Below are 21,445 nucleotides of genomic sequence, written 5' to 3'. Positions count from 1 at the left end.
AGGAAAACGTATTTGCTGCCTTCCTGATTTCCTAATTGACTTGAATGTTTTTCACACTTCATTGTTTCAGAACATCAAACATCACCTTACAGTATGGTGAAGTTGTGTTTAGTCTTTTCAGCAGATACAATGAGTGGAAATCAGCTATTTCCACTGGTTAATTCTCAGTAACTTATTTTTGTCAGATTCAAGCCATTTCAGCAACCACTGTGGGATTTTAGGTCATTAATAAACAGTTACCGAAAACTGTCCTTCCTACAGCACAGGAGCTTGTGCTGAACTAGAATTAGAGACAGAATTTATTTGCAGGTTTGCAGGATGTCAGGTAACCTGACCAAAACAAAAGAAAAATGCTAATAGATTCCTTATAAAAATGTGGAAAAAGCAAGGAATGAACTAATACTCCAAGACATGAAAAGTGTCACTTTTTACACTTTTGTTGGACTTTGCAAAACTTGGGCATCTGGGTGGTTTAACTGATTTCAGATGGCGAGTCATGCAACAGCTGCTTGTTGATCCGCTTTCACTGGAACCTGCACTTAATATTAAATCTGCAGACGGATACAGGGCCAATAACATCTAAAGAATTTGCATACTGTGTCCACTGCTTCCACGTGAACCTTCCAGATCTCAATCTTTCACACGGTTAGCTGGAGAGGGAAGGTTAAATATTCCCCCTCAGGTTCTAACGCAGCTGGATGAAGTCAGTTCATGATGCAGATTTACAGATGGAATCGTTTAGTGAGCAGGAGCAAAGAGCTCTTCAGGAGCCGTGTGGTTTAATCCTCCACTGCTTCCTGTAGTGCTGCTGTCCCGACATGTCGGACCCGTCACTGCTTCTGTCACCCAGCAAAGCGGGACATTTCTGTCTCTAAACGCTGCAGCCAGTTTCTACAGAAATACATTCAGTATTCATTTCAAAGATTCTGCAATGTCACCGTTCTGTACAAGATCTCTGATGGACATTAAAATATGGACGTGTAAAACATTTTTCCATTTTCTAATATTACTCATGATTCCTCCTTTATTTCTTTACTCTTTTAGGCAAAGTGGTAAAATTTAAATATTTGCTAACTGATGCCAATGCTCATGGTCATACTGATGAATTAGAATATCTATTCTCATGGGACTAATCTATGTGTTTTAATAGTGATCAAGGCACTAAACTAACTTTCAATTTTATTCTAATTAATTGGCTGAATAACTGACAGGGTGGTCCCAGTGACCAGAACGACTTGCTGACCATCCCATCTGTACCTGTAGGTGGCAGTATAAGGGTGATGTTGCATAAAATAAACACTGACAAGAATGAAAAAAAAGTCTGTTGCAGCAACTCCTTAACATATACAAAGTAGTATAGCCATATTCTAAGAAAGAAGAATAAAAATACAGGAATAAAGCCATAAATTTACAAAAAATTCAAAGTCTGACCAAATCAAAATACAGAAAGACGAGAATAAAGTCAAAATAATATTCTTGTACAAGTTCTCATGTCAAATTTATTCGTATGCGACTTTATTCTCAATCATTTCTTTAAATTTTCTTAGTATGGCCCTAATACTTCAGCATACACATAAAAGGGTTAACATTAGTCAATGAATGTTGAAACGTTTAAATGAAAGGCTCTCCTCTAGAACCAGTCGGTGTGTTCAGCTCCTTTAGCTCTGCAGGATGTTGATCTGGGGAAAATGGCAGAAATCAGGCTGGCAGAGTGAGCTCTGACAAACACAATTTGTTTTCCCCATTAATGTTTTATTGGAACAGTTGGATGCTTTAATAACATTTGATCAACGCTCAAGCACACTGCCAGAACGTCTCATGAGAAACCAAAACTGGGTGAAAGCAAAGGGAAAACATACAACCAAGACACACTTCTGCTTTCAAATGGTCGAGTTCTTTCCAAGAATTTCATTTGCATTTGAAAATCATTCGCAAAATCCTGGTCCGCATCTGTTTATGGATAAATGTTCTGCTGTCTGAGAGTCATCTATGACAGCAAGAAAAATTAAAAACTCAAAAAGAAAAAAAAGAAAACATGTAATGTAATAGGAATGGGAGAGTTGGAAGGGGCTAACCCAGAATGGCATAACAGAGCTCTCAATATGAGAAAGCTGACTCCTGTGGTAATCATTCGTTGTCTTTTGTTTAAAAACAGGTTGCTTTTTCACGAGTTGATTTTTCCAAAGCTGATCTTCAACACGCACAAAGGGGGCGTGACGGGGAGGTGCTTTCACCGCTGAAGACAGAAGAGGCAGTATGTGAGCGAATTCTGCCAGATCCTTCTCACCAAGACTCCCGAGCGCTCGGCCCGCTTCAGTCCCGCTCAGCCACCAGCTTCAGAACCTTACCGATGGCGATGGTCTTACCTGGCAACAGCACAACAAAACCCACATCAACTCCCTGCTTTACACACGGCGATCTTTCAGGCTACAGAGTCCGCTCCCATTTTTAGGGCCATGATTTGATTCGAACATCTAATTTTTTTCTATTCAAACATTTTAGAGGTTCTGTTTAATTTATGTGACTGACGAGAGCAAAGAGTTTAAGCAAATGGAGATTTATTTAAATGTATTCTGTAAGGTTTCTGGAAGGAGAGTGATGACATCATTTAATAAATCTACCATGTGTTAATCTCCCATTAAAAAATTAAATGTATCAAAATTATTAAAATCATTCATTTAATACTAAACAATTACATATATATTACTAAATTAATAAGTGCATCAATAATTAACTGTTATGAAATAGGCAATTAAAGGTCCCATGAACTGATTATAGCTAAATTTTTATATCAATTTAAATAAAAATGTCCATTTAAATAAATTTATTTAAAAATATAATTATTTTGTGTATTTATTTCATGGCTCCTGTGTGACTGCTGCTGTCATGAAATAATTTCAACTGATGAACCCAGCCAGAAAACTGGATCAAATTTCATCAGTTTACATTTAAACAAAAACAGGTTTGTGAATAAAATTTGGCAACTTAAATGTCCAGTATTAGGTTTGCTTAGCTGCCTGGCTTTTTCTTATATATATATATTATTCAAAACAATACTACATACTCCCAAACAGGAGCGGCAAACACGTACAACTTAAATGCATCATAAAAATCCATCTTATCTTGTATTATATTATATACATATATAATCCATTCCCTAACATTCTTGTATATTCTGTATATTCTGTATAATCTGTGCATATAGCTCCCATATTTATATTTATACACAATATCTATATCTCTTTGCTATAACCCCTTAAATAGTCCATACATACATTGTCTTGTACATCTGTAAATAAATATTTATATCTCGTAGAGCACTTCTGGATAGATGCAAACTACATCTCGCTGCTTGTACTTGTGACAGTGCAATGACAATAAAGTTGAATTCTATTCTATTCTATTTTGAACCGATTTAGAACACATGGTTCCCACAAGTCTGAATTGGAAGTGATCATGTTTGTAGCCAAGTGCATAGCAATGCAGATCAGACCCATGGCTTCCAGATAAAAAATAAATAAATTTGTGGACACTTTTGACCAATGTGTGAGAAAGATACATGAACAAAATGGCTGCTGTTGGGATCCACCCGTATGACATGGAGAAAGAAAACATGTCAGACCATGTGGATTAGATGCCTCTGACCTCACACTGTGACACAGTTCACTACTTAGTGAACATGAAGAGTTTGTACAGCATGGAGGAGCCTCACAGCCTGAAATCTATGGACGCATACAATCAATGTTTAAATTAATTTTCAGAGTGAGTTCACATAGTAACAGACATAGGCTTCGTATCTGTCTGAGCATTGCACATAAAAGCTATATTAGCTAGGCTAATTTTGCTAATTCAGCAGTAAGTACTACAGTAAATATCACTGGTATTTGTCTTTGTATTTCACAGAATAGTCGCGTACTAGTTGTAATTTACTCATACCATTTCTAAATTAGATAGGAACAAGCTGAGATCTAGTTCTAAGCTTGTGGATTTATTGTTGTCACAGCAATTGCCTGCCAAGATGGCTGTCAGTTACAATGTTCACAGAAGTTGTGACGTCACATGAGAACTATGTACTGTGATTGTTTATGGAGTGGATTATTCCCTGCACCTCCATCCTGCTTGTAGCTGGATGTCACCTCAGAGCATCAGGCCTACCTTCATCCCGTAAAGTGAACCGTCCCATCTGAGGAAAGTCTTTAAAAGTCTCGAGGCAAATGGTCCCAGCTGTACGCAGACGGGCGATGCAGACCTGGTCCTGTTTGACGAACCGGGGCCGCGTCTTACTCTTGTCTCCTGTCTTCTTGTCCACTAGACAGATCAAGGCCTGCACAGGAGGCAGACGTCAGCAGGGAGTTCAGGTTCTGATACAGATCCATTCCAGCAGCGAATTGATCCCACTCTGGAGCTTACCGTGATTTGCACTTCTTCAATGCATGTGTGAATGTGAAGGACTGCATTGTAACCTGGACAGATGATGGATTTGTGTTCGATGATGACGATCTGTGGAGAAAATGGTACATACTACGTTCAAGTAATTTCATCTAAAGCTCATGTCCAGTTATTTGGCGTTTCCCCAAGTACCAACTACCACCAGATGTTTCCCACAGGACTCCCCTGCATATTGAATAAAAATGGCGGCGTCATGTTTGGTAGAGAGCGAGCACAGCTGCAGGCAGAGAACTACTGAGACAGTCTCTGATTCGTCCCTCAGTCCTTAAACGCATCATTGTTGTGACAATGCTGAATGTTGAGCCTTTCAAACAAAACTAGACCGCACCATTTGATTATCTAAATGCTTATGGAATTACTATTAATGTTAGGGTTGAAACAATTAATCACCTATTGAAATAATCGTCAGTTAATTCAATAATTAATCGCTAACAGGAGCATAGACTCAAAAAAATGGCAGTTTACTAAAACAAAAACCGTCAAAGTCCTCAGGACTGATCAAAATGATCATTTTGCATTTAAGATGAAAAATAAATATGTTTTAGCCAGAACCACTAACTGGCTGCTTTAGCTTTGGTTAAAAAAAATAAATAAATATACTATTTACCGCCATTTGCTGTCCAATTATTATTGGTTAATCCAAGAAAATTTATTTTCAAAAAATCTGCCCTACACTAAATAAAGGAATGCAGTTGATGCATTTTAAACAAAAACATATATATCCTAACCCACATAAGTGAAACAATGTAATTGTTTTTGCTGTGACACCATTTGATGATGTGTTTTGTTTTTCTTCTGAATGTATCCATTTGAATGTTTTCCTCCATCAGTTTTTTTTTTTTGTATATCTTTGTTGCTGTTATTCATCCTCTTATCCAGTTATTTTGCACTAATTTGTTGGTTTTTAACTACAACAACAAATAAAAAAAAAACATCATGATTCAAATGACCAAATTGAGAATAAGTTGAAATCTTGTGCACATTAAAGCTTCATGACTTTAGTGGTTCTCTTAGCATCAGTCATAATAACGTTTTTATTACACAAACGTGTGTTAATCACACAGGATGTTTGAAGACAAACATCCTGTGTGATGTTGCCAAGATAAATGATGCCATATTCTTGTAACACAAATAAAAATATCCCCCATCCTCTCATGGCCAAATATAGATAAATAAAATATGTATTTTCTCATTTAAAAAAAGAAACAATTATTTGTTTACTTGCATTTTTAATGTATTATTAATATTGTACAAGCTGGGCTTAAGTGTTTAAATGAAATTGCACCAATTTAATAATTTATTGCATCATCATCAGCTGCAGCTCTAGTATAGATGACAGCAGCCTGCATCCTTACCTGTACATACAGCTAAACTGACTTTGTTCAGCTAAAAAAATATTTAGGACATTTTTTTCCCAGGCCTGTATTATGGACTCTTAACAAGTTTATGGACTGAAATCATTTTATTTCACGATTAAGGTGCTGTAAATTTGTTTTTGTTAGATCTAACACATTTCACTTTTCTTGCAGTAGAGGAGCTGTGCCGGGCAGACTCACCTGGGCGTCAAAGGTGCGCCCTGAATGACAGAGACTGTCAGAGTTGCACAGAATAAATCCCGGCAGGATCTCCTCCTCCTCGATTCCCTTCAGTCGCAGCTTGAGGTTTTCACCAGGTCCTGCATCGTCCGTCTCCACGTCATCTGATAGCAGACTCAATACCTCCACCACATGCTGCAGGAACACAGACACTCAAATCAGAGATGCAACAGTAATGAGAAATGTTTTAAGGCCTAAAACACAAAGTGGGCTAAATGGGGGAAAAAACAGTAATCTTTCCCTCCTGATGTAACTTGTATCAGAAATCAACGCCTCTGATCATTTTGACCTTAAAACTAATTATGGTGACAGAAAAACAAGATGCAGAAACATCATGCAGAGACTAGTGGCCTCTGCAGGGAGGGCAGAGGGTGTTTTTCTGAGCTGTGTGGAGAAGAACTGATCTAGAATCAGTGAGCATTTTTGTCACTCTATGCATGTTCAGTCTGAGAGATTTCTCTAAGTCAGTGACTTGATGCTTCAATTATTTGGTTTTCGTTTACAGATGCTAGAACTACTTAGAACCATGTACATATAAAAGAACTATGTTTGACAGTTCTATTAGAGTGAAGAACCGTGCATATACATAGTTCCTCATTGCATCAGATTTCCTACATACAAAAACCAGGTAGTGAAAGAGAACTAGCTGAAGAGAAATGTTAACACTGCTGTGTGATTGTCTTTCTGCATAAAACACAGCATAAACAAACCTCTAACCAGTCAGACAGCACTTCACAAAGAGTTCTGTTGAAATAGTTTGGCCCTGGCCTGTTGAGCTCGGCAGGCAGCTGTCTCCACAAACAAAATGACGCAATTTTTGTCACGCATCAACATTGAGAACTGATTTCAGAACTTCTGCTGAAGTATGTGGGGGAGCCTTAAGGGTCCATGTTGTTAAGGGAACACAGAGACTGATGTTTATAGTTAAAACATTTTGACTCTGTTTGACAGCACCTGCTCCTGCACACTGTGTGACATCGCCTCTCCCAATCTGAACCAGTATTCCTCATGGGAAACTCTGATCAGAAAATGGAATCAGCATTAGTAGTTAAGTCTGCTAAGAAATGTCAAATAATCCCAGATTGTGGCTCAGTGTTGAATCAGACGCACCACAGAGGCTACATAGGATCCCAGATTGATTCCTGAACACGTCTTCCTCTCTGTCCAACTACTAATGAATAAAGATCAATAGAGCCACAAAAACCTTAAATGAAATAGTTGAAACTCTGCAGGAGGGTTTCCCCCAGTGTATTATACTTGCCTCCCCATCAGGATACGTGTGGCCTCTTTTTTTTATTTTAACTAGTTTTTCATACACCAATAAATCTTGGCCTCATAAATTAAATCTCCCCGTTTGTCTCTGGCATACAGTAGAGATGATCAGTGCAGTGGCCGGCTGGAGGTCGTATGGTTAGTGTCTGATTACTTCAATGAGATTTAACAGATGTGAAAAAAAATGTATCATCTTAATTGTTTTGTTTTTTTTATTTGTTGTTTTTAACACTGTAGCTGCATGTCTAAGAATTGTCAACAATGTCTTCCTATAACAATTATCCAGCAATATTTGACATTTTCAGTCAAAACATTTTTAAAACAAAAACCCGGTGGGCCGCTGGTTGCCCTGGTTCAGGGTGGGTCTGTATCTGATTGGATGACTTACCCTGTTGGGCATCATGACTAGCTGTTGTGCTTTACTGATGGAGCCAGACTCCAGCTTTCCCAGAACCACAGTCCCCATGTCCTGGTGAGAGAGCAACACATTTTCAATTCATAACAAAATCTGTTCTATGTTTCAGGAAGCAGTTTTCATACAACATGCATTAAAAAATAAACAGATGTTCTCACCTTGTATTTGTCTACAATGGGCAATCTGACTGGTCCATCACTAGATCTGTTGAAATTTGGCAAACTGTCCAAGTGTGGGATGAAGGGCAAACCTCTGGAAATTCAAATAAAAGCGGTTAGAGAAGGACAAGGTGATGATCTTGGGTTATCCTGACAGTGAGGAAGCTAACAGACTTACGTATACCAGGGGCACATGTCAGTCGCCTCCTTCAGGTTGGCTCCGGTGAGCCCAGAACACGGCATGAAGTGGATGTCTTTCTTTGGGTTAAAGCCCACTTTCTTCAAGAATGGCACTAATTTCTCCTTGCACTCTTCATACCTAACAGCCCAGGAAACAAAGTAGCACATAGGTTCACCTGAATAAATGCTTGGCGTTGGAAACGAGAGGGTGAAGAGAAAAAGCAGGGCACAAGTATCCATTTCAGTCAGAGAAGGTTAGAAATATGCTGCCTTTAATCCCAACATCAATGTACATATACAGAAATTAAAGAAAACATCTACAATTTCAATAACTTTAGACAAGAATGAGTAGCTTAAAGGGGCAGTATTATGTATTTTCCAGCCACATTGTGCTATAAAATGGCACTATCAAGAAAATGATGATACCTTCAATTATAAAAATACTGTATGTATCAAACATAACTTAAGAAATTTGAATTCATGAATTGACACCTTGAAATTGGACTCTGTCTCTATAAGACTCTGCTCTTTCCAACACTCCACCTTCAGGAAGCCATAACAACAATGCTTCTCCATTATTCCATTTACAACCGTTCCTTGGAGTGTTGGATTGTAAAGTAGCTTTTATAATGAGTTGAGCAAGTGTGCAGTTCCACCCAGTGTTTGATATTTGCTGTTCGCTAGTCAGAAGGAGTCATATAGTGAGGGGAAAGCTCGGCTGGAAACTACAGATCCAAGACAGAGCAGCGGAGAAAATGTGACTCTCTGTTCTGGGTGTGTTTTCATTCTGAATGGTTGCCATGGGAGATTTAAAGATTTCTGAAACATGCATAAAAAAATCAAGGCAACACTCCAGGTGTGTTTTTGATGACAGTAATGTTATAACTAAACAAATTTTACACAACCTTCCTGTTTTAAAAATTTCTTTGGTCACTGAAAGCCCGCTGTAAAATGACAGCACAGAGGGTGGGGAAAGTTTATACTTTTCTATCTTCATGATGTTCTAAACCTTTTCAACTCCTTACAAAAAGGTCCAACCACTGTGTGACCCAGTTCTGTGGGAAAAATCAGAACCAGACAACAAACCCATCTGAGCATCAGCTAACGCTGAGCATGTCTGTCTTGACCAGGACGGTGAGTCATGAAAGGGACAAGAAGAAGAACCTTTGACCCCCCAGCAATTCAAGGAGACAGGTTTTATTCATGAGGTGGAAATGACAGATGAAGCCATCATCTCAGGATCGGCCATGTAAATATCAGCTGCTGCAGCATCTCAGTTAACCCAGGATGGACAGGTCAACACGCCTCCATCTGTCTCTACAGTCAACACCTTGTTCATTTAAAGGACTGCAGATGGGGCTGGGGCCTTTAAGCTAATACTGTTCACCAGTCTGGACTCAGTCTGTCTCAGGTCATCTGGATGAAGGATGCTGGGGTTTCATTTGGTTTCTTATTTAAATCCAAATGGCTGAAACACTCCAACAACATGGAATCATCCAATTATGTTTCCTCATTAGCAGGTTGCTGGGGTAACAATGCCATTAAATTTAAACATGAGCATCCCTACACACACTTGTACCATGTGAAAACACACACCCCTCTGGGCAACTTTAGAATGACTCATGTACAAGCTTGGTTTGGAGTACAGGAGGAAGACAGAGTACCCAGAGAAACATGGAGACTCCCTGCAGACAAACCTGAGGCCACCACAGTGAGCTAGCAGCTGGTAACATGGCAGCAGAGCTGATAACTGTCATCTGATCTGTTTTATTTGGCTGAGTACTGTGAGACCTGGACAAATTTAGAATTCAAACAAACATTCAGAGTAATCACAGAGGACTATAATTAGAACAGTAAAACAGCAGAGCATGAATCATTAACCATCTCTGTTATCAACACTGAACTATTCCCGTCACAATCATTTCTGCTGGACAATGAGTTGTCCCTAAAATCATTACAATGTCTGACAACATTGTCGTTTTCAGACCATTTTCAATTAATATAATAGAAGATCACCATTTGAAAGACTAATAAGCACCAATTTTGCACATAACACTTCACATTGCAACTGGAAGATATTTTAATTGCCCCAAATAAAAACCAAAAACAATAAATAATTTTAAAAAAAACAACCACAAACAACTAAATGAATTAAAAAATCTAAAGAAAATTGCTCTTCAAAAGATATAATCAGAATGGAAATCACTGAACGCATTTTTATTAATCATGCGAGTAATTGATTAATTGCAGCAGGCTTACATTGAGCCCTCCCCTGTTTTCCCTGTACCCACCTCTCCAGACTCCAGTTGACCGTAGGGTCATCCATCTTGTTGACCAGGACTATCAGGTGCTTGACACCGGCCGTCTTAGCTAGCATGGCGTGCTCCCGGGTCTGTCCGCCCTTCTCGAAACCAGTCTCAAACTCACCTTTCCTGGCAGAGATCACCTGTGGGAGTAGTTAGTGGTGTCAGCTATACAGGGGAACTCTATACTGGGAAGCACTCCCATTCATATTCAACATAAACTAGCAGTTGAGTTTGGAGATTATTCAGTTTTTAGCATGTCTGTGTGTGGTGGAGCCCAAGTGGGTCAGTTGTGAGTTACTCACCAGAACAGCCAGATCAGCCTGGGACGCGCCTCCAATCATGTTCGGCACAAAGCTTTTGTGGCCTGGAGCGTCTAGGATAGTAAAGTGCTTTTTGTCCGTCTCAAAGTACGCTCGGCCCACCTCCACAGTCTTCCCCTTGTCCCGCTCCTCTTGATTGGTGTCCAAAGCCCAGGACAGATACCTGAAGACAGAGAGGAAAGCTCGTCACCAACTTTCAAAGGACTGCTCTTTACAACTTCTTCACAATGACCTACATCTGCCTTCATAAAAACACACCAAGCAGTGGATCAAACACAAATAACTAATTTCCATTAACCATAAAACTGAGCACATTGAATTTACGAAAATAAATGTTTTTAATGGAAACACACCAGTTAAAAAAAAGAAAAACACTGATGTTTTTCCATAAAAAGTTTTTGAGCCAGGATGGGGTGAGTTTTTCTAGTCGTAGCAAAATAGATTTATTTTGCAAAACTGCAACTCAAACCCTTTTTGCATCATGAGTCATGTAATCAACAGCCAGATGAGACTACTGGAGAAAATGACAAAAAAAGACAACAGGAATTGGTTGTTTTTGTATTTTTCGGACGATGTTCAGCTGGCTCCACCAGAACTCCCACAGCATCACAGTTCATAAAATGTTATGTCATTCCAACGTGTTGAATCCATAACTAATGTAAAATCACCGACTACTATTTCCCCAGAATGCCATAGCTGCTCCCAAGTAGGCGGGGCTTGTTGCTTCAACGAATAAGAAGCTGATGTGTCCTCTGACTGGCTGATGGATGATGAGCGCTAGCACCATGGCTGAATTATGAATGTATCTCGTTCATTTACATTCACTGCTGAAATGATTTTTAATTATCACATGACGGAACTTATTCACATGTGATTTTAATTTCATTTCTTATTTCTGAAATTAAGAAATTTCATAATTTCTTAATTGCAATTTTGCAACAATTGCAAAATGTTGGCAAAGAGTACGGACAAAGAATGAAAACAGAGACGGTTTGTTATGACACAGCAGCTAAGGCGGCCCACTCACCAGGTTTCTCTGTTCTTCTCCTTGGCTTCCCTCTCGTACTTCTCTAAGGTCCTCTTGTCCACCATGCCTGTTAGATACCTGCAAAGAGACGGGGAGATTACAGCTAATCCTCCTACAACACTTCACTTGCAATACAGAACACTACTTACATAATTTGTCCTCCAATGGTGGATTTTCCAGCATCTGGAAACAGAATCAAACTTTAGGCTCTAGAATAAAAGTCCACATTGTCATGGGTATTTGTGTAAAGGAATTGTGGGATTAGAGATTAGTTACAATTTGGAATAACACTGGAACATAACATGGAAGAAGTGAAGCAGTGTGAATACTTTTTAGATTAATTGTAAGGTCTGCATTTCTTAAACAATGTCCTCCACAAATAAAATAGAAATAGTGGGTCTCCGCACTGACCTACGTGTCCGATGAACACCACATTGATGTGTTCCTTCTTGGGGGCGTCTGGCTGTACGGCTGGAACCTTTGGCACTAACACCTCCTCCTCCTCCTCCATCATCTCTGGAGCCGTGTCCTCCGGCGAGGTCAACTCCCCCGGCCCCCGGTCCCCACCTCCCGGCTCCTCTTCGGTCGCTTCGTCATCTTTTTGGTCCCATGGTTCCTCCGACGTCATTTCTGTGTCACCGTTCTCCACGGGCACTTTACAAGCACAGAACATCACCGAGTCAGACTCAAAAGGTCAACTAATCAAATACTTGCTAATTGCGACTAAATTTCAATTTTTGGGAGCCAGCAGCTGAACCGGCATGAACCTGATCTGGAATAAAAACAGCTCGATTAGAGTGTGGCACAGATTTCTTCAAACACGATGTTCAGTGACTCATGTAAACACACAGACACCTCTGAGACACATTGCTGAATGAGTATAAATAATAACAGATGAACCTGACTGAATGAGAAACTACAAACTAATTTTAGTCAATATATGTAATAACATTTGTAAGTTCATAGTAACACATTTTACTGAAATCTAACAAACCCAGAATAGAATGGTTCTGCTTCAAGAAATGTGACGTTGGCATTTCTAGGTTTTTCTATCCTAACAAAGTTATGACAGAATTTATATACCAATACTAAAGAGTTGCATATCTTTAAAGGGGCAATACCATGTATTTTCCAGCTACACAGTGCCATTTTATAGCATAGTTAAGTAAGTAGGATACCTTAAGTTGTTATAAAAATGCTGTATATGTAAAATATGACTTTTTAAAAATATGACTTTGGGATTTAATATCTTGAAATTGGGCCTCTGTCTCTTTAAAAACTGTCTCTTTCTGAAACTCCATCTTCAGGAAGTCATCACAACATGGCTCCTCTCTTAACCCTTTAATGTTTTTATCAGCATTTCACTGACAAGTAGCTCATAATGAGCTCAGCAGATACTCAGTTCCACCAGGTGTTTGCTAATTGCTGCTGGCTAGTCTGAAGGAGCTGAGTCTAGGACTTGCGGGAGAGTACTGCTCTGTGAGGTTGGAAACTGCAGCTCAGATGAGAAGCTGTGTCTCGAAAGCGGTGTTAGGCCCACCCAGTTTAGCACAGCTGATAGGTTGCCATGGTGATAAAAGGATCTGCAGCTATAAAAGCTGGGGATCTTTTCATTGCTGTGCTTGATGCAAATTCTAGGTATTGTTCTCCAGATTTACAGTCATGTATTGTATGATTGAAGCCCAACTATGACATAGAAGACTGACCAGCTTAATACTCGACTGTTTATCATTTACCGTTATTTCCTGTTGAAATCCGGCCACGTGTGTTTAAGGTGATAATGAAACACTCCCACTGGATGTGACAAAGCAAGACACACAACGAACACAAGCTGATGTTAATCTACTGCAAGACTGTGTTTTCAGTTGTACAGCGATCCAAAGTAGACTACCCACTCAACTGTGTGCATGGTGGTTTTTTACTTATTCTTTTCTAACACTGGGTTGTTTTTAAATAATCAACATTTTGCCTTTTCTTTTCAGTTGGTTTGTAGAACAGAAGAAAATTTGGATGGCGTTTCTTTTCATGCAAAGCAATAAACATAAGGAAATAAAATGTCATTATAAATTTACATATTTAATTTAAGGAGGGGGTTTAAATAACATTTTTACCAATGAACACAAAAGGCCAAAAAAAGAGGCGATAGTTAAATTCTAAGGTGATCCACAGAAGTCAAGAATTTAAAAATGAAAGCTCTTCTGAGTTTTTGTTGTCGAGGAAAGGCCTCTTCAAAATGCCACAGAGATTAACGCATTCCTCAAACATGCATGAAAGAATCAAGGCAACACTCCAGGTATGTTTTTGATGAGGGAATAAGTTAACATGATGTAAAACTGAAAAAAGTCAATTTTACAAATTACTACCCCTTATTAGGCACATTATTCTTGTGCTGGTCAGACAGAGAAGAAATAAATCAGGTCTAAATCAACAGTCTGACAGGACACTCTGTCAGACTGTCCTGTCTGACAGAGTGACAGGAGAGGAGCGCGGCATCATCTGCCGCGCTCCTCTTGTAGGTGGCGCTGAGACAGCAGAAGTTCAACATTATCAGAACATCGATTTTCATTGTCCGCCTTATTTTACTGTTGAACTTGCAGCATGTCATGTTAACCCAAACTCAGCATACCGCCAACTTCTTTTTTTTCTAAAAGCCGTGCGTTCGAGCTAAACCAAAGTTAGAATGGTTGTTCTTTAGACCTGGAAAATCCAAAACGGATCAACATCCATCATGTTTTCTGGATCAGGATGTAGACTGACCATAAAACTGCTGAGAGCAGGTAGTCAGTCAGGAGTCCAGAATCAGACGGCTCGTGGGCCGGATGTGGACTGCCAGGAACGTATATAGTGAATGCAGTTCTGTGTGCTGCTGTGTTTTCAGTGTGAGTCGGCTCATGTCCAACAATGAAGAACGCAACAACAACATGGAGCACACAGAAGCCAGCCTGCAGGAGCGTTATACGTACCGCTGCTTTCTGACACGTCCATGGTGGAGACTTTATCATTCACAACTGCAGGGGGGGAGAAAGGTAATGTTTGGATTTTTCTCAAGGTAGTCTATTTATGCTGCTTTTTTTCCAGAAACAAAGCTTTGTAATGAGTACGGCTAAAATTAATACCTGAACCTTTAATTTGTGTTTTGGAAGCAGCTCACTAATGACTACACAGAAATGGTCTGTCCCACGTCCAGAGGTCAGAACCGGTCAGGTCATTTCATTCCAACTACTTCTGGGTAAAAAAAAAATAAATAAAATAAAGGAGCCCTCCCACAGTATGCCTGCTACTGCACCTTTTAATAGCTCATACCTGCCAGAAGGCAAAAACTACTGGGATTAGTGCAAATAAATGTTGCTACTCGACTCCAGAAATGACCGACAAACCAGAGTCCCTCACCGTTACTCTGGTTTGATCAGGAGACACTTGTCAATTTCATAAAAACAACTTGTCCTTAATGGGTCTCAGAATTAAAATAAATGTTAACTGGAGTCACACCACGCCTTTAAATAATTACATATAAACGAGAAAAATTTTTCTTGAGGAAATAAACTGATACACAGCGAGTACAAGACGACATAAAACTGAAGTAGGAAAGGATTGAAATGGGGGAATTTGTGTAGAAATATGGGTATGAATTCAGAAAGGGGAGACTTGAGCTGGAATCCCTTTCTTTCCTTTCTATCTGTACATGGGTAGTTAGAACAGAGAAACATAATCAGGCTTTTTCTGGCAAATACCCATTTCCAGTTTTCTTTGGTGTCTGATCTGCTCACTTCAACAAAATTCATTTTTTAAATTCTAAACACTAAACCAACATAAAATAAAAGACGCACCGCAGGGTTCTATTGGAAGTTGTAGTTCTGGATTTAAACAGAAAATGAAGGAATCCCACAAGATAATCCTGATTTTGCATCCAAGTTAGTCCATGAGCGTTGTCTGATTTCTATTAAAGTGATGGTTTTTTCTGAAGACTGTTGGATACAGTTTGGGCTGTAACTGCTGTTTGGGTCTTGTGAAATGTACCAGACCAGAACACAGTAAATCCAGTCCAGACAGATGTTTACTGGTGTCAGAACATTCCCTCACAGCCAAGTGACTCGTTGAAGATTACCGTACTTTAAATCACTGGTTGTCAATAAGAGCCAGAAATAAGGCATGAGCCCTATGAACACGAGCCACCCTCATTAGCAAACGGCTCAATTTCGTACCAGAAAATGTTAGTTACGAAACGGAATAAACCCCGACAAAGATAGGAAGTGATCAACAGCCGAGTCCAGCTTTTAAAACTCACACTGAGATTCAGTTATAGAACTAGTTTCCAATGACAACTACTGTCCTGTCTCTGGGCTGCCTTCAAGCAGTTCTCGCATGTTTTATTCCACTCTTGACCAACAAATGCGTCAGAAAATCCACGTCACGTAAAAGACGGAGTGGATACGCCAATTTCTCTCCATGTTGCAGAGTGTCTGGTTAAAACACGGAGCTACGCGGTGACAAACATGTCAGACCCTCACATCTTTTTCCAAGTAATATTTAGAATTTGTCAGTTTCACGGCCTTTGACCCACGCACTAAGTGACAGTCGCTAAGTAGGTAGTACACCAGCTAGCGAACAAGCTAGCAGTTTACCGCCAGTTGGGTGAAAACGCAAGTGCCGGTAGAGTTCAGGTGTCCTCAAACTGTGTTTAACAACAGCTAGATAACCACAAATGAAAGGTTCACGGGGCAAAGTGGACCACAAAACGCGTCACGGGAAAGCATGTAGCTGCTTTTTCGCCCTCCAACCGACGCGTGTCTGAACACTTGCTAAGCTACAGGCTACAGTTAGCTAGAACGGCTAACGCCAACGTGACTGGGGTGAACTTACCAGCAGCATCGACGTTCTCTGTGGGCGCTCTCATGGCAAAAGGCGGAACAAATTCAGCTGCGTTCACATTGGGTACGAACGGCTTAGCGTTCACATTAAGGGTTGTGAATGCCGCTTCAAGCTGTCCGTCGACTGTGGCCTCTTGTTCCACATCGTCCTCTTGTTCCCAGGAATCAGGGGCAGTGTCTCTCGGGTCCATCGTGGGTCTTAGATTTTGACCAAGTAAGATTGGAGCTACGCAGTTCTTGGTCCGAATGAGTGTCCACCTTCAACCCAATGTTAGCAGTGTCCCGCTGAGCTGTGAGGACCGTCCCTGTAGTGCGTGCGCGATGTTGTCCCCAGTTCACATGAAGTAAAGCAGTCGCTCTGTCGGTCCGGACGCCTCAGAACAGGCTCGACTCAGCACTCCCAGAGACAGTCCGCGTGAGCTGCAGCGTTCCTTCAGTCGACGTGCTCAGCGCGAAGAACTCTGGGATTCGAAGTTCTATGAGCAACCGGACTACATTCAGCTCGGAAGACATTTGAAAGTAACAAACTACATCCCCCGAAAAACAATAGAAAAATGGTTAACGTCACTTGATATGAACTTTTAACGCAGCAGATTCGCTTAGGTTTTGGTCGAGGAAACAAAATAGCACTTTTATGCTTATTCATGCGGCCGAAAACATTTAATTCTTTTTAAAATTTACTGAAAACGTGTTCACCAGTTGTACACATATTTAATATACAACATAGTATGTTGAACTATTTCTAGGAAAAGTTGATTTGTAATTTTACTTCATGAATTTAAACCACAAAATGCACGACGCTGTTTATCAACCTAAGTATAAAAACGTATATATATATATATATATTCATGGTATATTGCATATGTGTACAACTCAGCTAAATTTAGTTGAAAATTTGTAGAAAGACTTTGAAGTTGATTGTCACAAATACTCTTCACCCAATCAAGACCCCCAAACGGTGGTTCTACAAAGTGTTGAACCAGTGGGACTGAATATGCATCGTCCATTTTCCTGAATAGAGAAACCCATGTATGATTTTCCTTCCTCTTTATGAGTATGCACTATGTTGTGTTGGTCTGTCCCTTTCCAAAGTCCAGTATGATACGCTAGTTCCCTGGAGGACGACATCTTTCATGCATGCAGATGTGAATAGTCAAACTATTCTTCACAATTACCCAACAATGAAAAATACAAATTGTTTTGCAGAAGCTAAAACTTAAGTCTGGACACCATTTATGCCTCACCTCACTTTAATAAAGTTCACTGCATGATGTCACTTTAAAAATGGTAGTATTCTTTAGTTATTCTCTCCCAAACTCAGGAATTTTGCTCTTTTATCATTTATTTGACCTGCGTTTGTTTTGCGTTCCTGCTCATTGATATTTCTTTTGCTGTTGAACAAAGAAATGTGTTGGGAGTATCCAATCAACACCTTTAGTTTTCTAGATCAAAGCATAGAATAATCAACACTGAGGTTTTCCCAATAAATGGGAAAAATAAATAATAGAAAAAGTTTTTCTGTCATTATTATGGATGATGCAATGAAGTGGAACATAAGCCCCTGGAGACATGGTGAGAATCATCTGAAGTTCTGTCATAAACTAGCAGAGAGAACGTGGCCTGTCTGTAGATGGCAGCACCAGAGGACAAAAACATTCCATTTAAATCACAACCTACCAGTAACTGTTCATTCTTTTGTTCTGTTTCAGTTAAAACGATATCATTGTGATCATTGTCTTATTTTAGATAAATATAAAACACAATACACGGGGAAAAATTGCAGTAGAATTCAGTCAAATTAAATCAACCTTTAGAGTTCTAAACTAGAAATTAATCACTCAATGTAGGATTATTGAGCGATTAGGATCATTATTTCTGTTCAGTGTCTGGCTTTATTTGGAGATATGAAATAAGGTGCAGAAGAAGAATAAAGGGGGGTAATGACATGGATATGGATCAAAACAATGTTACAACGATCAAGATCAGATCATTCATTTGTTAAATCCCTAGAACTGACAAGTCAACATACTTTTTTTTTTTACCTTGACTGCACTTAAAAATGAATGTCAAAAGGAAACCAGCAAGCATGTCAGAGACAAACACCACACAAGAACCAAGAGCTTTGTTTCAAGTTAAAAATTTTATAATGTTTATATTGCATTAGAATTCCATTACAGAAAGAATCATTAAGGAAATTCTGCTTCATTTACACCATAAGAAAAAAACAACAACAACCCAGTAGTAAAATAATTATCTACAGAAGATGTGCAACTCTGGTGGAACCTTCATCCTCACTGTTTGGAGATTAGAGTTTCAGCTCTTCATTCTGAGAGTTTCCTCTCATACAAAGTTTACAATGAGGCACAACAATGCAAACACATTTAAAGAAATCGTATTTCTTGTGATATGGTTTTGTGGAGAAGTGATGAGCAGTCAATATCTCATCTGTAATAGGCAACTATGAACAGATTCCCTTTTACCCCTACCATTTTATGAATTTTTAACTGTGCAAAGCTAATCATCAAAAACTATCAGGTCATGTTTGCAACTTTTGCACACGGATTATTATTTTTAGTGTTCTCCAGGCCAAGATGATTTCATCTTAAGTGACCACAGAATTAGGCTGACTTAAGCAGCCTAGAAGTTGAATGAAAATAATTTTAAATCCAAATTTGCCAGGGGTGTGAATAATTTGGGGTTTCGATAAAACTTTATAACAAACAGTATTCTCCTTCGACAAGGTATTCTGTTTGGGTCATTGATTTTCAAATATACCAGATTCTGACTGTTTAAACCCAAAATAACCCGGAGCAAATCCGCTGCTGATAAACAACCACATTTTACTTACAGAGTAGTCTGATTATGAGGTTAGTGGAAACCATTGCTTGTCAAAACTGAAAAAATTTTCTAGGATGGGTTGGAATAGATGTACAATTCATGCAAAGCGTTCGACGGCAGAAAGCTTTTTTTTTTCTTTTCCTTTCAAACGGACACAAAATAACCAAAACGTACAAAATGATCAGCAACCATTTAAGGTTGCTTCAAGATGTCAGAATCTTCTGTTTTAGTCCAAGCCCTGCTGTTGGACTGACTCAACAGGAAGCACACGGCCTCTCAATCTCAGAAAACCCAAACTGGGCCTTTAAATCAACATTGTAACAGCCAATGTTCACTCCTAGTCAAGTTTCCACCTGGCATGGGAAATAATAATAACCATTAAGTAGATGTTAATGTCATTTTGTTAAGATTTCATCACACTAAGTTCTCATCACACTAGCTGAACAATGCTTGTTGCCAGTAAGGACAGCTTGAAAGTAGGTCATATAGTCCCACCTCAAAACAACCAGCCTATCACTTTTAAGGTACCTTAACTGAAACAAAAGTTTGCATCAGATGAAGAGAGAACACATTCAGGAAGAAATTTCTGAAATTAGAAACTTAATGCCAGTGCAGCAGCCCCACTCCAACAGCACATCCATCCCTGTCCTACCAGCAGCGCTAGCTCTCCAGTAGTCCATGGTGAGGGGTGGGACGACCAGCGTGCAGTCCTGTCCAAAACTATTCACAACCTGAATCTTTACCATGGTGAGATTACTAACATTTATGGCTTTTGTAGGGATTTTCTGTAAGAGACCAACACAGAGAATTGTAGAGTTTTTGGGGGTTTTGTTATAATCAAATGCATTGTTTTGTTTCTTTTTCCGTATAATGAATTATTTGTTGGTCTACCACATAAAATTCCTATAAAAGACATTTAAAGTTGAGATTGTAATGTTTCCAAAAGGTCATGTTGTTCAAAGGGTATGAATATTTCTGCATGGTACTGAACGTGTGTCATGGAAAACAGATTAGTTTGTCAGAATCCTCATTAAAGTGCACACACTTGCAATAAAGCAGCCTTGAGGACCAAACAAAAGACTTCAAACGTTTAGCACAATCAACTCAACTGTTCAAAAATACGACCAAGTCCCCGCCCCCAAAAAACAAAAAAAATCAATAAAGCACAAACACCCAAACCATTCCATAATGCCGGTTCTTCACACACTACTTATATAAAATATCTTGGCAAATATCTTGGCAAAGAAAAATATCCCTCAGAGTAGTAAAAAATCTAGTAATGCTCCCTGGTGAAATTAATAAAAAAATAATTAAAAAACACTAAGGAAAAGTCAAGTTCTTTGAATCTAGCCACTTCTGCAGCTGTAAAGAGAATTTGATTTGATTTCTCTAAGCTGTTTTGGTGTTAAAAGTTATTTTTACATTAAATATGTGCAACTTTAACAGCTCATTTCTGATATCAGTAGTTGTCATAACAAATATTCTCATGAATGCACTTCTACACTGAATAAATATGAACTTGCTTGGTAAATACGAACATTTTGAAGCACAAAATGTCTGTTTTGAAGTTTTTCAGTTTTCATAGATCCAACCACATGGGATAACGGCCGACAGTAACAGTAGAAATGTGGACTGTCTGATCTACATTCCTGTTCATGAAAATATTATAACATTAGAATTCTGTCAAACTCAAGCATGTTCTTCAGGTTTCACCTTTTCTTACTAAATTCAATTTATTATTTTTTACTGCTATTATTTAGTTACAAATATGCATGTTAATTATTATAGCTCAGAAGGTTGTATAGAAATATAACAGAACTTTTTAAAAACATTACATGTATGTCAATGTAATGCTGCATTCTATCATTCATTTTGCATGAGCCTATTATTTGTCATGGATTATGACTTTATAAATGACTAGAGTAGTGGTCACAAGTTTAGAAATAATCATTGTGGGCAGGGGTTTGATCTGAATTTGGGTGTTTTAATGATTCACTTATCATTTTTTTCCAAGGCA

At 39.0% G+C, this 21,445-nt stretch overlaps 1 protein-coding gene across 2 annotated transcripts; it reads right to left on the bottom strand.

The window, feature by feature from the left end:
• Positions 1-1,479: 1,479 nt before the first annotated feature.
• gspt1l (G1 to S phase transition 1, like) lies at positions 1,480-17,018 on the bottom strand. Of its 2 annotated transcripts, XM_032587744.1 has the most exons (14): positions 16,583-16,781; positions 14,686-14,730; positions 12,134-12,376; positions 11,872-11,905; positions 11,723-11,800; positions 10,678-10,858; positions 10,361-10,515; positions 8,068-8,208; positions 7,890-7,983; positions 7,705-7,785; positions 6,006-6,179; positions 4,411-4,500; positions 4,156-4,324; positions 1,480-2,366 (listed from the first exon to the last, which is right to left on the bottom strand). In XM_032587744.1, the coding sequence occupies exons 1-14, from the start codon at positions 16,779-16,781 to the stop codon at positions 2,314-2,316; spliced, it is 1,737 nt and encodes a 578-aa protein (XP_032443635.1). In that variant the 3' UTR covers positions 1,480-2,313. The 2 variants fall into 2 exon arrangements, with proteins under 2 accessions (XP_032443635.1, XP_032443637.1); XM_032587746.1 differs by lacking the exon at positions 14,686-14,730 and having other exon boundaries at positions 2,314-2,366; positions 16,583-17,018.
• Positions 17,019-21,445: the final 4,427 nt, after the last annotated feature.

Source organism: Xiphophorus hellerii, chromosome 16 (assembly GCF_003331165.1).
Source record: "Xiphophorus hellerii strain 12219 chromosome 16, Xiphophorus_hellerii-4.1, whole genome shotgun sequence".
Classification (NCBI taxonomy): Eukaryota; Metazoa; Chordata; class Actinopteri; order Cyprinodontiformes; family Poeciliidae; genus Xiphophorus; species Xiphophorus hellerii.
The sequence above is the reverse complement of the archived record's forward strand: the minus strand, read 5'-3'. Positions and strand labels throughout refer to the sequence as shown.

Coding starts and splice junctions, on each gene's coding strand:
- gspt1l (XM_032587744.1), bottom strand. CDS start 16,781: ATGGACCCGAGAGACACTGCCCCTGATTCCTGGGAACAAGAGGACGAT. Junction 12,377..14,685: donor GGACGTGTCAGAAAGCAGCG/GTACGTATAACG, acceptor GTGCTTGTAAAG/TGCCCGTGGAGAACGGTGAC. Junction 10,516..10,677: donor AGGCTGATCTGGCTGTTCTG/GTGAGTAACTCA, acceptor CTACTCCCACAG/GTGATCTCTGCCAGGAAAGG.